Source organism: Dipodomys merriami, unplaced genomic scaffold, assembly GCF_024711535.1.
Source record: "Dipodomys merriami isolate MVZ:Mamm:240054 unplaced genomic scaffold, mDipMer1.0.p SCAF_275, whole genome shotgun sequence".
NCBI classification, from domain to species: domain Eukaryota; kingdom Metazoa; phylum Chordata; class Mammalia; order Rodentia; family Heteromyidae; genus Dipodomys; species Dipodomys merriami.
The window spans coordinates 365,409-383,843 of NW_027204215.1; the positions used below are offsets into that span (position 1 = coordinate 365,409).

Genomic DNA, 18,435 nt, shown 5'->3' on the forward strand with positions numbered 1-18,435 from the left:
TATTGCTTTTTCCAGGCCTGGTGCGGCTGAGTTTGTGGGGGAGGGGGCGGCGCTCGGGCGCCGCGCGGCCTTGTGGGGCTTGTAGTCCGCGAGCGCGGGCCCCGGCGCCCCGCGCGTCTCCCCGGCCGCCACCGGCTCGGGACGCCATGGCTGCGTCGCCGCCGGCCGCCGCGGACGCCACCCCCTCGCCCCCGCCGCCCGCCGCGGCTCACGACTCTCCGGGCGGGCCGGCGGAGCGGAGCGAGGCCGCCGCGCGCGAGTGCGAGGACCGGTAGGCGCGGCCCGGCGGGCGGGCGGGCGGGAGGGAGGGCTCCCCGCGGCCTCCACCCTCCACGGCTGAACGCCCGGTGGCCCCCGGCCGCCTCGGGCCCTCCTCGCCCCCCCCCTCGGGCCCTCCTCGCCCCCCCCCTCGGGCCCTCCTCGCCCCCCCCTCGGGCCCTCCTCGCTCCCCCCCTCGGGCCCTCCTCGCTCCCCCCCTCGGGCCCTCCTCTCTCCCCCCCCTCGGGCCCTCCTCGCTCCCCCCCTCGGGCCCTCCTCGCTCCCCCCTCGGGCCCTCCTCTCTCCCCCCCTCGGGCCCTCCTCGCTCCCCCCCTCGGGCCCTCCTCTCTCCCCCCCCTCGGGCCCTCCTCTCTCCCCCCCTCGGGCCCTCCTCGCTCCCCCCCCTCGGGCCCTCCTCGCTCCCCCCCTCGGGCCCTCCTCGCTCCCCCCCCTCGGGCCCTCCTCGCTCCCCCCCTCGGGCCCTCCTCGCTCCCCCCCCTCGGGCCCTCCTCGCTCCCCCCCTCGGGCCCTCCTCTCTCCCCCCCCTCGGGCCCTCCTCGCTCCCCCCCTCGGGCCCTCCTCGCTCCCCCCCTCGGGCCCTCCTCGCTCCCCCCCTCGGGCCCTCCTCGCTCCCCCCCCTCGGGCCCTCCTCGCTCCCCCCCTCGGGCCCTCCTCGCTCCCCCCCCTCGGGCCCTCCTCGCTCCCCCCCCTCGGGCCCTCCTCGCTCCCCCCCTCGGGCCCTCCTCTCTCCCCCCCCTCGGGCCCTCCTCGCTCCCCCCCTCGGGCCCTCCTCGCTCCCCCCCCTCGGGCCCTCCTCGCTCCCCCCCTCGGGCCCTCCTCGCTCCCCCCCCTCGGGCCCTCCTCGCTCCCCCCCTCGGGCCCTCCTCTCTCCCCCCCCTCGGGCCCTCCTCGCTCCCCCCCTCGGGCCCTCCTCGCTCCCCCCTCGGGCCCTCCTCGCCCCCCCCCCTCGGGCCCTCCTCGCTCCCCCCTCGGGCCCTCCTCTCTCCCCCCCTCGGGCCCTCCTCGCTCCCCCCCCTCGGGCCCTCCTCGCTCCCCCCCCTCGGGCCCTCCTCTCTCCCCCCCTCGGGCCCTCCTCTCTCCCCCCCTCGGGCCCTCCTCGCTCCCCCCCTCGGGCCCTCCTCTCTCCCCCCCTCGGGCCCTCCTCGCTCCCCCCCTCGGGCCCTCCTCGCTCCCCCCCCTCGGGCCCTCCTCGCTCCCCCCCCTCGGGCCCTCCTCTCTCCCCCCCTCGGGCCCTCCTCGCTCCCCCCCTCGGGCCCTCCTCTCTCCCCCCCTCGGGCCTTCCTCGCCCCCCCTCGGGCCCTCCTCGCCCCCCCCCCCGCCCTCCTTCCCCCCCTCACTCCCCCCCTCCGGCCCTCCTTGCTCTCCCCACCGCCCTCCTCGCTTCCCCCCTCCTCACTGCCCCCCCACGGGCCCTCCTCGTCCCCCCCCTCGCTCCTCCCTCACGGGCCCTCCTCACTCCCCCCACCCTCGCTCCCCCCCACCGCCCTCCTCGCTTTCCCCCCTCCTCACTGCCCCCCCTCACGGGCCCTCCTCACTCCCCCCACCCTCGCTCCCCCCACCCTCGCTCCCCCCCACCGCCCTCCTCGCTTTCCCCCCTCCTCACTGCCCCCCCTCACGGGCCCTCCTCGCTCCCCCCACCCTCGCTCCCCCCCACCGCCCTCCTCGCTTTCCCCCCTCCTCACTGCCCCCCCTCGGGCCCTCCTCGCCCCCCCCTCGGGCCCTCCTCACCCCCCCTCACGGGCCCTCCTCGCTCCCCCCTCCTCCCTACCCCCCTCGGGCCTCCTGGTCCTCTCCGTGAGGGGTCCGAGGTGGACAGGCAGCTAGTGCGTCTGAGAGGCCAGACGACGGACATGGCCCCTGTAGGACGGGGACACCTGGGTCGCCATCCCGAGTGGGTGGTCTGCACCCTGAACAGCCCGGCCGGTTGTGTGCTCGGCCCGCCCTCGGGGTCCAGCCCGCCCCTGCCCATCTGCGCCAGTGGTTTGGTCGTCGTGCCTCCCGACCGTCCCGCGAGGGGCTGGGCCTGCCTGGGCCGCGCCTCCGCGCCGGGGCGTGGCTGCAGGGGTGGGCGTGGCCGACCCGCCGGGGCGTGGCCGCAGGGGTGGGCGTGATCGCATGGTGGGCGTGGCCGACCGGACGGGGCGTGGCCGCAGGAGTGGGCGGGATCGCAGGTTGGGCATGGCCGAGCCGCCGGGGCGTGGCCGCAGGGGTGGGCGTGATCGCATGGTGGGCGTGGCCGAGCCGCCGGGGCGTGGCTGCAGGGGTGGGCGTGGCCGACCCGCCGGGGCGTGGCCGCAGGAGTGGGCGGGATCGCAGGTTGGGCATGGCCGAGCCGCCGGGGCGTGGCCGCAGGGTGGGCGTGGCCGAGCCGCCGGGGCGTGGTCGCAGGGGTAGGCGGGGCCCGAGGGGCGGGGCCAGGCTCGTGGCCGCGCGGGCGGCTCTTCCGGGTCTGGCGCTTGCGGGCGGGTGCTCCGCGCCCCTCGCCGCGCTCCTGTAAGGTTTTCAAACGCCCAAGGCAGCTCTGGGGTCTCGGAGCCTGGAGTCGGCCGCCGCCGGGCCGGGCTCGCCCTGCTGCTCCGGGCGCTCCGCTGTCGCTGCCCAGCCGGTGCCGCACCGCTTCCAGGCAGCGCCGGCCCCCGCTCCTCCCTGGGCATCTGTCCCCAGACCCAGCTTTGAATCGGGCTGCTCCTCCTCCGGCTTCTCTCCGAGGAGCTCGGCTTTGTGTGGGCTCCGGGGGGGGGGGGCTGAGAGCTGAGGACCGCGGTGCAAAGCCAGCCCCAGCAGGAAAGTCCTGGAGACTTAACTCCAATGACCCACCGGAAGACCGGAAGTGGCGCTGTGGCTCAAGTGACAGCGCTGGTCTTGAGCTGAAGAGCGCAGGGACAGTGCTCAGGCCCAGAGTTCAAGCCCCACGACCGACCAAAAAAGAAAAGAAAAAGCATGAGACAGAGAGCGGCCCCGGGGCCGGGGCCGAGGCCGAGGCCGGGAGAGAGGCGGCGGGCGGCCAGGCGGTGAGCTCTCCCCTCCACAGTCTCCGTGGTGGACATTTGATTCTGGTTTTTCCGGCATGGGGCTGTGTGCCAGGCCTCTGTGTCATCACCCGTGGTTCTTTATTACCGGTGAGGTACTGCTACAAGTCTCCCGCTTTTTTGGTGGGATGCTGGTCTGTCCCTAACCTATGTGTTGTGTACCCAGTGGGCCAGCGGCGGCAAGATAGTGGGGTGGAGTGCCAGAGCCCCACTCCACGTTGCTCTGCAGGACTGGCCAGCAGAGAGCGAAGCCTGAGCCCGGTGCTTGTGTGCGGAGATGACTAGGCCACCCCCACCCCGAGGAAACTGCAGCGCAGGATGCACAGTTAGGGGAAGTAGGGCAGGACTGATGGGCTGGAGGCAGGGGGTTCTTTTGGGGAGTAGACTAGCTGCACACTTGGACTCAGGCCTCCCTTTTCAGGGCTGGTGACGTGGCTGCCCAAGAATCTTGCTTTTTACCCATAGGTCTGGCCAGCAGAAGTGAGGACCGAGCAGGACAGGCTCAGCAGCCTGAGTCCCTGCTGCTTCTCAGACAGTAAGCTGCTAAGTCAGTAAACTGATTCCCTGGAGCTCCAACTGGGCACCCTGCCCAGGACAGCTTAAACTTACCTGAGGGCTGGGAAGGTGGCTCAGTGGTAGAGCGCTTGCCTTGCATGCATGAGGCCCTGGGTTCCATTCCTCAGCACCACATAAGCAAAAAGAAAAAAGCCAGAAGTGGCGCTGTAGCTCAAGTGGTAGAACGCTAGCCTTGAGCTGAAGAGCTGAGGGACAGTGCCCAGGCCCAGAGTTCAGGCCCCATGACCGGACCCAAAAAGAAACAAAAAAAACCCAACAAACTTCCCTGAGTGTGGGCCAGGTCCTGCCAGTGCTAGAGTGAAGACAGCCCTTGAGGGTGGGATCCAATAGGACTCGCTTTTGGGGACATCTGGGGTTAGGCCTTCCTGGCTCAGGGGCCTCTGGAGGGGAAGCACCCAGTTACCTGTGGCCAGGGGAGGGTGTCTCCAGGGCGGCTCCCAGGAGCGGCCCTTTCATTTGCTTGAGGCCCGTGTGGAATCCTCCCTTTTCCCCGTCTCAGTGCTGGAAGCCAGCCGGCAGTCCCCCACTCTGGAGGAAGGTCTGGGGCCAGCAGAACCCTCTGGGCAAGTCCCATCCGTCAGCTGATCCTCCAGGCTGGGGAGAGGGAGGTGGTGGCTGTGTCCTTGCTGATGCTAAGCACTTAAGTGGGCAAAAGGACCTCCCAGGGACTGGGGGGAGGGGAGGGCAGTTATTCTCGGATGTGGGGAGGGTAGAGTTTCAGGTTTGTTTATGCTGTCGGAGGTACCCTGGGGCCAAGGGTGGGATCCCCGGCTCAGCACTGACAGAGTATCTGGCCCGCAGGGTCCTCAGATCCCCTGTTCTGTGTCTGGGGTGGGCAGGGACACCTGTGCTTTTTCCCGGGAATCCAAGGAGCTGGGGTGCAGAGCATGCCAGCCTGCACACAGGAGGGTAGCGCACACTGACTGCTGGCTGGCTGGGGGTTGTACAGGCCACAGAGTTGCTGCTATTAATATCTGGAGTATAAGCTTCAGCTGAGTGATCCTCTTAGGCCTATGGTCTTGGCCTCTGAAGCTGACAGTGAGTGTGTTTCCTTGCTGCATTTGGACTTCTGGGGCCTCCAGCTATTGTGCCCACTCTGGCGCGTGGAGGCTTCCTCTGCGGGGGGTGGAGGGCAGTGCGTTACCTGCAGGGCTGCCTGTAGGTGTGTTCCCTCCCCTCCCATGGAGGGCCAGCTCTGTTGGCTGGAGCTCCTGAGCTGTTCTTGGGGGTGGCTGTGGGTCTGAGGTAGTAATACCCACCCTAACTGCCAACGCCTAGGCCACACACACCTGGGCCCCACTGCTGTCAGGCAAACCCACCTCTGGGACCTCTGGGCCCTCCGCCATGAGCAGCCCCCCAGCTTACCCTGGCATCAGGATCTCGGGGTGCTGGACCCTTGGAGCAGAAGGCAGGTGAGTTGCATCAGATAAGAATGCTGATAAGAATCCACTCCCACAGAGAGCTGCCACTCGACCTTGGTGCATTCTGCATGTCTGTGGGTATCAGGAAACAAACAGGCTGGCGGGCACTCTGGAGAGTTGTGCAGAGCTTGGGCTGCAGGCGTGGCTTAGGCTGGGGCTATGGGTGATAAGGGTTTCTTATATCTGTGGTGACTCTAGCCTTTTCTTTGAGATTCTTTTCTGGACAGGAGCACCCTCATTCATCTGTAGAAATAAGCTCCTTTGAAAGTTTTGATAGTGTATGGTCCTAGTAAACACGTGGAGGAAAGCCCTTAGATACCTATCAGTAAAAAAGAAAAAAAGGAATAAGAAATAAGATCCTTTGTATAACTTTCACCATTCAAGGAGTACCTTTGTTGAAAAGTCGGGTGGGGCTTTGTCCCTGGCTTCAAAAGGCAAAGACTAACTTGGGGGAAGGCAGTGGAGCTGCAGTGGTTTAGCCCCATTACATGGGAGGTGTGGGCCGGCAGAGTTCCGGCAAAGCCCTCCCTGTCTGCTTGTACCTGAGCACCCTTCTCAACAGAAGGGTTTGCACTAGGTTAAGAGCCTCAAGAAAAATCTGTGGCTGGGCACCGGTGGCTCACACCTGCCATCCTATTTCAGTTTGAAGCCAGCCAGAGCAGAAAAGTGTAAGACTTTTTTTTGTTTTTGTTTTTGTTCAGTTGTAGGACTTGAGCTCAGGCCGGGATGCTGTCCCTTTGCTTTTTTTTGCTCAAGTCTGGTGCTCTAGTCCTTTGAGCCACAGCGCCACTTCTGGTTTTCTGGTGGTTAATTGGAAATAAACAGTTTCAAGGACTTTCCTGCTTGGGCTGGCTTTGAACTGATCCTTAGAGCTCAGCCTCCTGAATATCTAGCTGCCAGTGCCCAGCTTTCTGTGAGATTCTTATCTTGAATTAAGCACCAAAAAAAAAAAAAAAAAAAAAAAAAGCCAGAATGGAGCTGTGACTCAAGTGGTAGAACACTCACCTTGAGCAAAAAGAAGCTCAGGGACAGTGCCCGACCAGTACGTACACACACACACACACACACACACACACACACACACAGCCCGACCAACACACACACACACACACACACACACACACGGACAGCAGGGACAGTGCCCGACCAACACACACACACACACACACACACACACACACACACAGTGCCCGACCAACACACACACACACACAGTGCCCGACCAATACACATACACACACACACACACACACACGGACAGCAGGGACAGTGCCCGACCAACACACACACACACACACACACACGGACAGCAGGGACAGTGCCCGACCAGTACACACACACACACACACACGGACAGCAGGGACAGTGCCCGACCAACACACACACACACACACACACACACACACACACACACACACACACACACCTCCGTTCCCTCCCGTGTCTGTGTTGTCCCTGCGTCTGTTACCACTGGGAGTCCCGGGCCTCCCGGGACAGCCTGCGAGTTTCTGTCAGGACAGGCTCCTTTGGAGGAGGCAAACAGCTGGTCTGTGCTCTCTGCCTGCTCTGGCCTCCAGAGCTGCTGGCTCTGCCATCATCTTCCTGTTGCTAAGCCCAGGCTGGGCCACAGGCTCCACCCACTCTGCAGAGCTCTGGGCGCCTGGCTGTCACCACTGGGAGCAGCAGCCCTCGAGCCAGTCTCACAGACCCGTTTGTTTACTGCAGATGGATTAGTGTACCTAGGTAAGCACTCATCTGCCCTCTGTCCTGGGATCTGGGGACATCTAGGCAGGCCTAAGCAGGAGTATGGGAGGTAGCCAGCCCTTCAGGAAGCTCTTTACATCCTGGCCTATTTCTCTCACATACTGTCCAGCAACAATGCTGTGGGTACTTGCTCCCATCTGAGTGCAGGGTCCCCACTTAGCCGTCTCAGTACTGATTGTCTTATTTGTGCTCAGCCTCAGTGCCAACAGCTCTGGAGCCACAGACAGCTAATGAGTCCCTCTGCTTACTCCCAAGCTCTCCCGGTGACGGATGATGTAGCAACGGGTGGGCCTGGCTTCCTTTCCCCAAGGACGAGTTCCCATGTTTTTTCAGTCAGATGCAGATGGGCCAAGCTGTGTCCACATGTATGTGTCTGAGGATTGCCAGGTTGACTTGTTGCAGGTTAGGCTTCCACTTTTTTGTTTCTGTTGCTGTTGTTTTGCTTTTCCTGTCCTGGGGTTTGAACTCAGTGTCTGGGCATTGTCCTTGAGCCTCTAACTGCTTGAGCCACTTCCAGCTTTTTCTGAGTAGTCTATTGGAAATAAGAGCTTCACAGACTTTTCTGCCCAGGCTGGCTGCGAACCACAGTCCTCAGATCTCAGTCTCTGGAGTAACTAGGATTACAGGCATGAACCACCTGGCAGGCTTCCTGGCTTGGGTCCCTCCCTGCTGAGCTCTAGGAGTACCTACACACTTAAGTGTTCCCAAGCTGGAGACATTTAAGCTATTCTGAAAACCGGAAGAAGCTTGCCCAGGACCACCATTCTAGGCCACCCTGCTAAAAGAGTGAGAGGTCGCATCTCATCAGACCCTGACGTGTGTGCCTGGCATCCGAACTGTCACAGGAAGCATGAATCCCTCCTGGCCAGGGGATAAAGTAATCACAGAAGGCCAGGCACCAGTAGCTCACATCTATAACCCTAACTATTCAGGAGATTGACATCTGAAGATTGTGGTTCAGTCTGGGCAGGAGTTAGCCACCAAAAAGTCAGAAGTGGAGCTGTGGCTCAAGTAGAGCACAAAAGCTCAGAACCAGCACAAAAACATAAAACAAACTGAGGGACAGCCCCAGGCCCTGTTAATAAAAGAAATAAGTTAATAAAAGAAAAAGAAGAAGGGCTCAAGATGTGATGGAATGCAAGTGTCTCAGTTCAGACACTAGCACTGTCCACAAGAAAAGCGTGTAAGTACGTCCAGGCTGTGATCTAGTGCATACTAGCTTAGTTGTCCTCTGCTGTGGCCTGACCTGCGGCAGCCCCTGGAGATGGGAGAGGTGACGGCAGGATGAACTTCCCAGCGGGACCCAGGGTTAAGGGTTTGTGTTTTGTTTTGAGACAGGACCTTATCCTATATCCCAGGTTTACCTAAAATTCACTGTGTAGCCCAGGCAGTTCTCAAACTCATAAGCTTTGCCTCAGCCTCTTGAATGCTGGAATCACAGGTGTTTGCTGTCATGCCCAGCTTCTGGCCTGGGGTTTGATGCCCAAGGGATTGTTGCCTGTAAGAAGTTCTAAAGGTAATGATTGGCACCCAGGGAAATGTCTGCCCCCAGCTTGTCTGTGTGTGCACAGCTTGCTATTCAGGTGAACAGCTTCCATTTGTTTTGGCAGTGCTGGGAATCAAACCCGTCTTCTAATGCTGAGCCTCAGCTCCAGCCCTAGATGAGCATTCTGCTGCTGTTTACATACATGGAATCCTGTCTCCTTACAGTTTGCTTTTCTCACATAACTATGCGCCTGTGCTGCCCAGACCTGTAGATCTACCTCGTTCAGCTCAGGTGTACCTGGTGCTTTGTGCAGTATTCCATCACTCATGGGACTCCAGGCCTTGCTGCTGCTGGAAGGAACCCCAAAGATCTCATCCTGTACCACCAGCTTTTTTTTTTTTTTGCCAGTCCTGGGGCTTGAACTCAGAGCCTGGGCACTGTCCCTGAGCTTCTTTTGCTCAAGGCTAGCACTCTACCACTGAAGCCACTTCTTGCTCTTTCTGTTTATGTGGTGCTGAGGAATTGAACCCAGGGTGTCAATGCATGCAAAGCAAGCGCTCTGCCACTGAGTCACCTTCCCAGCCCACCGGCTATTTTTATAGATAACCTTCCGTGCACTGGGCCTCTGTCCTGCACGATCATCAGCGGTCCACATGGGTGGGCTGACTTGTCTGGCCACACCACTGACCTGAAATTCAGGTGATTCTGGGGTCATGTGACTGGGCTGGTTCGCTCCTGGCAGGGGCCAGAGTCTGTTCAACCTGTGCTCATCGTGATTGGGTCTGTACGCCACGCCCTCAGACCGTGGAGCTCCCCTCTGGGTTTTGAGGCTGTGGCCACAAAGGGCACGCCACTGTGAGGGCACCAGGGGCCAGGTGGGGTGCGGGGCAGGTAAGGGTGCCTCCTCTGTTCCACGGTTCCTTCGTGGCCTCGGTGATGCTTCTCCTTGCCAGCCCCCAGGGTCAGCTTTCCAAGCAGCCCAGACTGGTGGCATTTGCAGGTTGCTGATGGTGTCCATCTTGGGCCCTCCCAGCCTGTCTGTCCTGTTCCCTGACAGCCTGAGAGGCCAGGCAAGGACACAGCCTCTCTGTGGCTGGCATCTGGCCTGCACACCGCTCTCCACCTCTCAAGGTGCCTGGCCCATGGGGTGACAGGACCAGACTGCTAGAGCGTACTGAGCTGAGGGGGAGAAAGAAACAGTCCTCCTGGACGCTCTGTCCCTGAGTGCCTGCTTGTCCTCTGGGAGCAGAGAGAGCTGATGCTGTGACTGCTTCCTCCTGTCCTCTTGGTACTGCTTGCCCAAGGCTCTGTCCGCCCCACACCCACCCTGTGCCGTAGGCTACAGGCAGACGTCGTACGCACCCTGGCCACGCTCCTGCCTGCCCTCCTTGAGTGCGGTCTTGCTGGCAGCTGAGGTTGATGCTGAGTGTCCCTCTCTGCAGTGGCAACACAGGGTCCTTGGACAGACTCCTGCCGCCCGTTGGCACCGGGCGCTCGCCCAGGAAGCGTACCACCAGCCAGTGCAAGTCTGAGCCACCCCTGCTGCGCACCAGCAAGCGTACCATCTACACGGCTGGACGGCCGCCCTGGTACAATGAGCACGGCACACAGTCCAAGGAGGCCTTTGCCATCGGTGAGAGTGGCATGGGCAGGGCACGCCCGTGCGGCCAGCCCAGCTGCTCCTAACCACGGGTCTCCGCTCACCCCGACAGGCCTGGGCGGGGGCAGTGCCTCTGGGAAGACCACCGTGGCCCGGATGATCATCGAGGCCTTGGACGTGCCCTGGGTGGTTCTGCTGTCCATGGACTCCTTCTACAAGGTGAGGCTCCTCAGGGCCCCAGAGGGCCCTCTTCCCTCTGCTCCCCATACCCCCGCGGTTCAGGCCCGCCTACAGCCCCACCGCCCCCAGGTCCTGACACAGCAGCAGCAGGAGCAGGCTGCTCGCAACAACTTCAACTTTGATCACCCTGATGCCTTCGACTTCAACCTCATCATCTCCACCCTCAAGAAGCTGAAGCAGGGCAGAAGTGTGCAAGTGCCCATCTATGATTTTACCACCCACAGCCGGAAAAAGGATTGGGTAGGCCTAGGGCCGGGCCGGACGGGCAGCAGAGGCGTAAGCTGGGCATTGACGCTTTCGAGGTTCCTTTGCAGAAAACGCTGTACGGTGCAAATGTCATCATATTTGAGGGTATCATGGCCTTTGCTGACAAGACGCTGTTGGAGGTGAGGGCCTGCAGGGAATAGGAGCCACCTTGTCCCGCCCCAAGGCCTCCGCGCTGCGTCCCCAGAGCCCCCGGGCCTCCGAATGAGCCCCACGCAGGTGCCTTGGGCATGGGGTGTGCTGCCCGCAGAGTGGGGGTGGCTGCGGAGACCATGGGTCCCGTTTCCCCCCTCTGGAGCCGGTTTGCACCTGTTGTGCTTTTGTTATTCTCATGCCTTGCTGAGGGCTGTACGTTAGGGCAGTTCACCTTGCACAGAGTGAAGCGTGAAGCCCCTCCGTGCACACAACTGCCACGTGTCACCCGAGTGCCGGCCATACCGGGTTCGCCAAGCCCCTGCTCCCCATGTTTTGGGAGCTACATTAGGTGGTCACAGGAATCCCATACTGCCCAGCCCAGGTCCTGTCTGATTCCTCAGGGTCCACGGCTCCTCACACCTGCACAGCCTTCAGTGTGCTCACGCACACCACTGCAAACCACAGCAGCTGGCCCTGGGTCAGACTGGGTGCCAGGCTCCTAGGCCGTCTGACTGCCCTCTGGCCTGGGCCTCGGCCCTGTTCCTGTCCCTGTACAGCTCCTGGACATGAAGATCTTTGTGGACACAGACTCTGACATCCGTCTGGTGCGGCGCCTGCGCCGGGACATCAGCGAGCGAGGCCGTGACATCGAAGGTGTCATCAAGCAGTACAACAAGTTTGTCAAGCCCGCCTTTGACCAGTATATCCAGCCCACCATGCGTCTGGCAGACATTGTGGTGCCCAGAGGTAAGCCTACCGGGCGGCCAGGCCCCGGCCTGCGGGTGGGGTGGATGGATAACTGAGCATCCGAGTTTCCCTCCTCTCTGCCCCCTCCAGGGAGTGGGAACACAGTGGCAATCGACTTGATTGTGCAGCATGTGCACAGCCAGCTGGAGGAGGTGAGCTGCCCGGAAGTGCCAGGTGTCCTGGAGTCCCCCCTCTGCTGTTTCCCCTCCCCTTCCAGCAGCTTGCTCACCTTCCCCACCTGTTCACTCTCCCTTGCAGCCACCAGCCTCTGACTGCCCTAGGCCTGCACTGTGGGCCAGTCCCAGCCCTTTCGGATGGGCGGGGCCCAGGTGCTTAGCCCTGGCTGGAGGACCCCTCCCTGCAATGGTCCAGCCAGAGGCTGGCTCTGCCCGGAGGGCGTGCTCCCCTGCCCACGGCTCTGCGGGGAGGGTGTGCTCCCCTGTCTGTGCTCTGTGGGAGGGTGTGCTCCCCTGTCTGTGCTCTGTGGGAGGGTGTGCTCCCCTGTCTGCTCTGTGGGAGGGTGTGCTCCCTGTCTGTGCTCTGTGGGAGGGTGTGCTCCCCTGTCTGTGCTCTGTGGGAGGGTGTGCTCCCCTGTCTGCTCTGTGGGAGGGTGTGCTCCCCTGTCTGTGCTCTGTGGGAGGGTGTGCTCCCCTGTCTGTGCTCTGTGGGAGGGTGTGCTCCTGTCTGTGCTCTGTGGGAGGGTGTGCTCCCCTGTCTGCTCTGTGGGAGGGTGTGCTCCCCTGTCTGTGCTCTGTGGGAGGGTGTGCTCCCCTGTCTGTGCTCTGTGGGAGGGTGTGCTCCCCTGTCTGTGCTCTGTGGGAGGGTGTGCTCCCCTGTCTGTGCTCTGTGGGAGGGTGTGCTCCCCTGTCTGCTCTGTGGGAGGGTGTGCTCCCCTGTCTGTGCTCTGTGGGAGGGTGTGCTCCCCTGTCTGTGCTCTGTGGGAGGGTGTGCTCCCCTGTCTGTCTGCTCTGTGGGAGGGTGTGCTCCCCTGTCTGTGCTCTGCGGGGAGGGTGTGCTCCCTGTCTGTGCTCTGTGGGAGGGTGTGCTCCCTGTCTGTGCTCTGTGGGAGGGTGTGCTCCCTGTCTGTGCTCTGTGGGAGGGTGTGCTCCCTGTCTGTGCTCTGTGGGAGGGTGTGCTCCCCTGTCTGTGCTCTGTGGGAGGGTGTGCTCCCCTGTCTGTGCTCTGTGGGAGGGTGTGCTCCCCTGTCTGTGCTCTGTGGGAGGGTGTGCTCCCCTGTCTGTGCTCTGTGGGAGGGTGTGCTCCCTGTCTGTGCTCTGTGGGAGGGTGTGCTCCCTGTCTGTGCTCTGTGGGAGGGTGTGCTCCCCTGTCTGCTCTGTGGGAGGGTGTGCTCCCCTGTCTGTGCTCTGTGGGAGGGTGTGCTCCCCTGTCTGTGCTCTGTGGGAGGGTGTGCTCCCCTGCCCATCCCTTGGGGAGTGACGAGGATGATGCTTTGTTCATTGGCCTAGGCCTTTAGTTTCAGTGCTGAGTCCCACACCCAGCATGGGCCCCACAGCAAGCGTTCTGTGGCTGAGTCTTAGAGTCTGTCGCAAACCTAATAGACTGCTAGGGGCCCGGGGCCTGCAGAGTGTAGTTAAGAGGTTCTGGCTCTTCCCAGACTGGAACAACAGGTTCTAACCCAGGCAGTCTTCATAATAAAGAGCCTTAGAAACTCACCGCCTCCAACTACTGGCGGCCACCTGAGCCTTTTCCCCATGGGCTGTGGTGTGTCTGCTCCCGGGCGGGTGGGGTGGCCTGACCACTGCCCCGGTCACTGATACGTCACCCGTTCCCTTGTGTCTCCCTGTGTTGCTGCCACAGCGTGAACTCAGCGTCAGGTAAGACTTCTGCATCCGTCTGCACAGATGGAGGCATTTCCACCGTCCTCACGGAGCCCCGGGCCGGCTCTCCTCAGCCAGGCAGCCCGCAGCTCCCTGGTCCCCAGACAGACCTGCAGGGCGGGGGGCCAGGGTCTGGGTCTGCCTCTGGCCGGCTGGGCTCCAGGTGTGGCGGCCCAGGCTGGCCCTGGCTCCTCCCTCCCTGCCCAGTCCTGCGGTGCCCAGGCGGGAGCAGCAGCTCGGGTCCCTCTGGCTGGAGTTGGTCTGGGGAGTGTGTGCGGTCAGCACCACGGGTCCGCCCTGCTCCCAAGCTGGGCCACACCTGGGCACCCGGGTCCGCCCTGCTCCCAAGCTGGGCCACACCTGGGCACCCGGGTCCGCCCTGCTCCCAAGCTGGGCCACACCTGGGCACCCATGTACCCCAGGGCCATCCTAACCAGGCTGTCCACTGGGCCTCCCCAAGACCAGGCACCACAGGGCTCGGTCAGGGCCTCCCGAGGAAAGTGTCCAGGTGTAGCCAGCTCCGCTTTCCGTCCTGGGGTCAGCCGAAGAGCCGGCCGGCCTTGCCGGCTCCAGGACATTGCTGGTGTTAGGAGGGAGGGCTGCTGCCGGGGTGGCCGGTGTGCCATACCACACCTCTGAGTGCCAAGGCTGGTGCCTGGCCTCCGCTTCTTCGCAGGAACGCTGCTGCCGCCCCAACTAAGTGTTCTTCTCTTTGTTCTTTTCCTCTTTGTAAACCCGTTTCCTGCCTTGTTCCCTCCCTGAACACGCTCTTCACCTGGCGAGCAGAGGAAGCTGCGTTGGGATATGTGAGCAGAGCGCGCTCTGCCGCGCTGTGTGCCACCCCTCCCGCACTGCCCCTCCCCTCCCCTCCTCCCCTCCCCTCCCCTCCCATTCCCCTCCTACTCTCCCCCCCTTCCCTCCGCCTCTTTCTGGTGTTGCCCTTTCCCACCTTCTTCCCCTCTTCCCGCTGCCCTTCCTTCTCCTTCCCCTCTCCCCGCTGCCCTCCCTGCCCACCATTGCCCCTCCTGCTCCTCGCACCTCACCTCTCACCTCTCACCTCTCACACGTCCTCCCTCCCGGCCCCTGAGCTGGGCTGTGGGTGGGGCAGGTGCATCAGCGCCAGCCAGCCTTGCCAGCTTCCAGACAGGGACTGAGCTCTCTGGGAGATTGGCCGGAGCAGGGCTCCGCCCCCACTGTTTGTCTCCCTTCCTCTCTGTCTGGCCCTCTGCTTCCTCTGAGCCAGGGAGGCCCCCTGGAGCCCCCTCCTCCCGGGGCTAGCACCTCACCTTTACCTGGCAGCTAAGACGGGGCTTTTCCAGTGAGGTTAACTGTAGCCAGGCAGCGGCTCTCACCCCCACAGCGGGGTGCAGCTGTCCTGTGGGGAAGAGCCGGGCTCTGGGCAAGATGCCCCCTGGGTGAGTCGCCCTGACCGGTTCATTCCCCAGGGCTGCGCTGGCTTCCGCACATCAGTGCCACCCGCTTCCCCAGACACTGAGTGTCCTCAAGAGCACACCACAGGTGCGCGGCATGCACACCATCATCAGGTGAGCCTCTGCCCGGGGCGGGCCTTCTCTTGGAGCCCACGCTCTTCTAAGCACGCCCCCTCTCCAGGGACAAGGAGACCAGCCGGGATGAATTCATCTTCTATTCCAAGAGGCTGATGAGGCTGCTTATCGAGCACGCACTCTCCTTCCTGCCCTTCCAGGTGCCTGGGGCGGGGCTGCGGGTGGGCGGGGTGTCTGCCCGGGGCCCACTAACACTCCCCCCTGTGAATAGGACTGTGTGGTGCAGACCCCGCAGGGACAGGACTATGCGGGCAAGTGCTATGCAGGGAAGCAGGTAAGCTGGGGCTGGAGGTCAGGCAGGGGCTGGGGAGGAGGAGTCCCCGGTCTTGCTCAGCCTCCCCCGCCTCCCAGATCACCGGGGTGTCTATCCTGCGCGCTGGGGAGACCATGGAGCCTGCACTGCGTGCTGTGTGTAAAGATGTGCGCATCGGCACCATCCTCATCCAGACCAACCAGCTCACAGGGGAGCCCGAGGTGCTGGGGGTGGGCCGGGGCAGTGGCCCAGGGAAGGGCTGGGGGCCCCGGGAGCCCGACAGGTGGGCATAGCCTAGTCTGGCCCCGCAGCTCCACTACCTGAGGCTGCCCAAGGACATCAGTGAGGACCATGTGATCCTGATGGACTGCACCGTGTCCACGGGTGCTGCGGCCATGATGGCTGTGCGTGTGCTCCTGGTAAGTGGGCTGCAGGCGGCCACGGTGCTGCGCGTGTGCTCCACGGTGCTGCGCGTGTGCTCCACGGTGCTGCGCGTGTGCTCCACGGTGCTGCGCGTGTGCTCCCAGTGCTGCGCGTGTGCTCCACGGTGCTGCGCGTGTGCTCCACGGTGCTGCGCGTGTGCTCCACGGTGCTGCGTGTGTGTTCCACGGTGCTGCGCGTGTGCTCCACGGTGCTGCACGTGTGCTCCACGGTGCTGCGCGTGTGCTCCACGGTGCTGCGCGTGTGTTCCACGGTGCTGCGCGTGTGCTCCACGGTGCTGCGTGTGCTCCACGGTGCTGTGCGTGTGCTCCACGGTGCTGTGCGTGTGCTCCCGGTGCTGCGCGTGTGCTCCACGGTGCTGCGTGTGCTCCACGGTGCTGCGCGTGTGCTCCACGGTGCTGCGCGTGTGCTCCCGGTGCTGCGCGTGTGCTCCACGGTGCTGCGTGTGTGCTCCACGGTGCTGCGTGTGCTCCCGGTGCTGTGCGTGTGCTCCCGGTGCTGCGCCTGTGCTCCACGGTGCTGCGTGTTCCACGGTGCTGCGTGTGTTCCACGGTGCTGCGCGTGTGCTCCACGGTGCTGCGCGCGTGCTCCACGGTGCTGCGCGTGTGTTCCACGGTGCTGCGTGTGTTCCACGGTGCTGCGTGTGCTCCACGGTGCTGCGTGTGCTCCACGGTGCTGCGCGTGTGCTCCACGGTGCTGCGCGTGTGTTCCACGGTGTTGCGTGTGCTCCACGGTGCTGCGTGTGTTCCACGGTGCTGCGCGTGTGCTCCACGGTGCTGCGCGTGTGCTCCACGGTGCTGCGCGTGTGCTCCCGGTGCTGCGCGTGTGCTCCACGGTGCTGCGCGTGTGCTCCACGGTGCTGTGCGTGTGTTCCACGGTGCTGTGCGTGTGCTCCACGGTTCTGTGCGTGTGCTCCACGGTGCTGCGCGTGCGTGTGCTCCACGGTGCTGCGCGTGTGCTCCACGGTGCTGCGCGTGTGCTCCACGGTGCTGCGCGTGTGCTCCCGGTGGGTGGCCTGGGTGGGCTGCAGGCGGCCCCTGTGGAGGTGGGGCTTACCTGATCCTTGTGATGGGCAGGACCATGATGTGCCTGAGGACAAGATCTTCCTGCTGTCCCTGCTCATGGCGGAAATGGGTGTGCACTCGGTGGCCTACGCCTTCCCCCGGGTGAGGATCATCACAACCGCGGTGGACAAGCGGGTCAATGACCTTTTCCGAATCATCCCAGGCATCGGTAAGGCGCTCGGCCCTTCTGTGGGTCGTGGGGGCGGGGCTGGTGGTCCCCGGAGACCCCAACCACACTGGGCTGCCTCTTTCTCCAGGGAACTTCGGCGATCGCTACTTTGGGACAGACGCGGTTCCTGAGGGCAGTGACGAGGAGGAGGCGGCCTGCACTGGTTAGCACCCAGGCTGGCCTCGGCCGCCTCCTGTCCTGTGGATGGTTAAGAAGATGCTACCAATAAAGCTTGATTTACACATTTCATAAAGCAAAGCTTCAGAAAGTAAAGATGTGACTGGTCAGCTGGGCTGCGGAGTGCTCTCCCCAGGAGTTAGGCTACCCCAGTCTCACCTGTAAGGCCTCCACAGGGAGGAGGCCGGCGGGCCCCTGGCGCCCACCCAGCAGGACTGCGTGCTCCCTGAAGAAGTTAGGATTCATTGCCAGATGGACATGAGGGCAGGACTGGGCCTAGCAGTGCCTGCCTTTGCTAGACGGAGACCCTGACCACCTGGCCTGGACCCAGGGGGCCACCCAGGGGCCTCTATGACCCCTCCACAGCCACGTGTGTCATCAAGGGACTCCGCAGAAGCCAGGGCTGCTGTTGATAGAGGAGCTGAGCGGTTGCAGGAGGCACAGCTGCTGTTGTGGGCCAAGAGTTGAGAGTCTGGTTCCCCATGTGTAGCCAGCCCTGCCTTCGCCGCTGACTCCAGAGGTGCAGCCTGCCTCAGGTGGCTCACGCCGTGGATGGCAGGGGGCTGGGCCCTCCTGCCTGTCTCGGCTCACTTCACAAAGGCCTCGGCAGGGAAAACCTTGTGTGGGGGGATGGGAAGCTGCCGTGTGGTGCCCGAGCCTCTGTCAGGCTGTCTGCGGGGTGGCCAGGCACTGGTGTCACACCCGAAGCAGGGTTGTCTCCAGGCCCGGTGAGAGGGCCTTTTCCTATCCGTGGAGTCACTGACCTTCAGGCTGTGTTCTGGGGACCTGCAGACAGGTTCCTAGAAGCTTGGGAATGCCATTCCATTCACTCCAGTCTTCCCTATGAGGAATGGGGGAAATTAGGAGCTGAACAGGGGTCAGGTTCTGAACTCAACTCAGCCAGAGGGATTGTCTCCCAGAAGACAAAACCACACGCACACACAGTCTGCCTGTAGCGTACCACACACCACAGACACACGTATCGACTGTACACGGTAAGGCTCAGGACTGGAAGAAATGGGCCCAGTGGCTTAGTCCCTAGGCAGAAGTACTCTTTTTCTCCTTCCTGAACCACAGAGGCAGAGGGCTTGGGCCTGAAGTCCTGCTTCACCCCGTGAAGACCAGGGTGCTGCTGGGAAGTCTCTCCATTAAGGGGTGGCCTGGGGCCTGCTGGCATCAGGAAGTGACCAGGATTCAGCTCCCAGCTTCCAGCCACGCTCAGCACGGCTGCTGCCATGTGCGCAGGGCACTCATTCCTGCACGTGACGAGGCTTGAAGCTAAATGTGGTCCTTATGCTGCCTTCTGGGTTCCGGGGCTTCCCCTGGGCTGAGGGAAGCCAAGTGCAGTGAACAGAAGCCAAGCTGCAGACGGCCTGAGTTCCGGGGG

The 18,435-nt window shown here is 63.1% G+C and overlaps 1 protein-coding gene across 4 annotated transcripts; it reads left to right on the plus strand.

The window, feature by feature from the left end:
* Positions 1 to 100: 100 nt before the first annotated feature.
* Positions 101 to 17,129, plus strand: LOC138837753 (uridine-cytidine kinase-like 1). Of its 4 annotated transcripts, none has more exons than XM_070036711.1 (15): positions 101 to 271; positions 9,998 to 10,188; positions 10,268 to 10,374; positions 10,465 to 10,635; positions 10,710 to 10,781; positions 11,352 to 11,541; positions 11,632 to 11,693; positions 14,166 to 14,185; positions 14,825 to 14,923; positions 14,991 to 15,084; positions 15,156 to 15,218; positions 15,296 to 15,418; positions 15,509 to 15,616; positions 16,715 to 16,871; positions 16,960 to 17,129. In XM_070036711.1, exons 1-15 carry the CDS (start codon positions 147 to 149, stop codon positions 17,037 to 17,039), a joined length of 1,662 nt encoding a protein of 553 aa, XP_069892812.1. In that variant the 5' UTR covers positions 101 to 146; the 3' UTR covers positions 17,040 to 17,129. The 4 variants fall into 4 exon arrangements, with proteins under 4 accessions (XP_069892812.1, XP_069892815.1, XP_069892813.1 ...); XM_070036712.1 differs by lacking the exon at positions 14,166 to 14,185 and adding an exon at positions 13,360 to 13,376 and having other exon boundaries at positions 102 to 271; XM_070036713.1 differs by lacking the exon at positions 101 to 271 and adding an exon at positions 3,091 to 3,290.
* Positions 17,130 to 18,435: the final 1,306 nt, after the last annotated feature.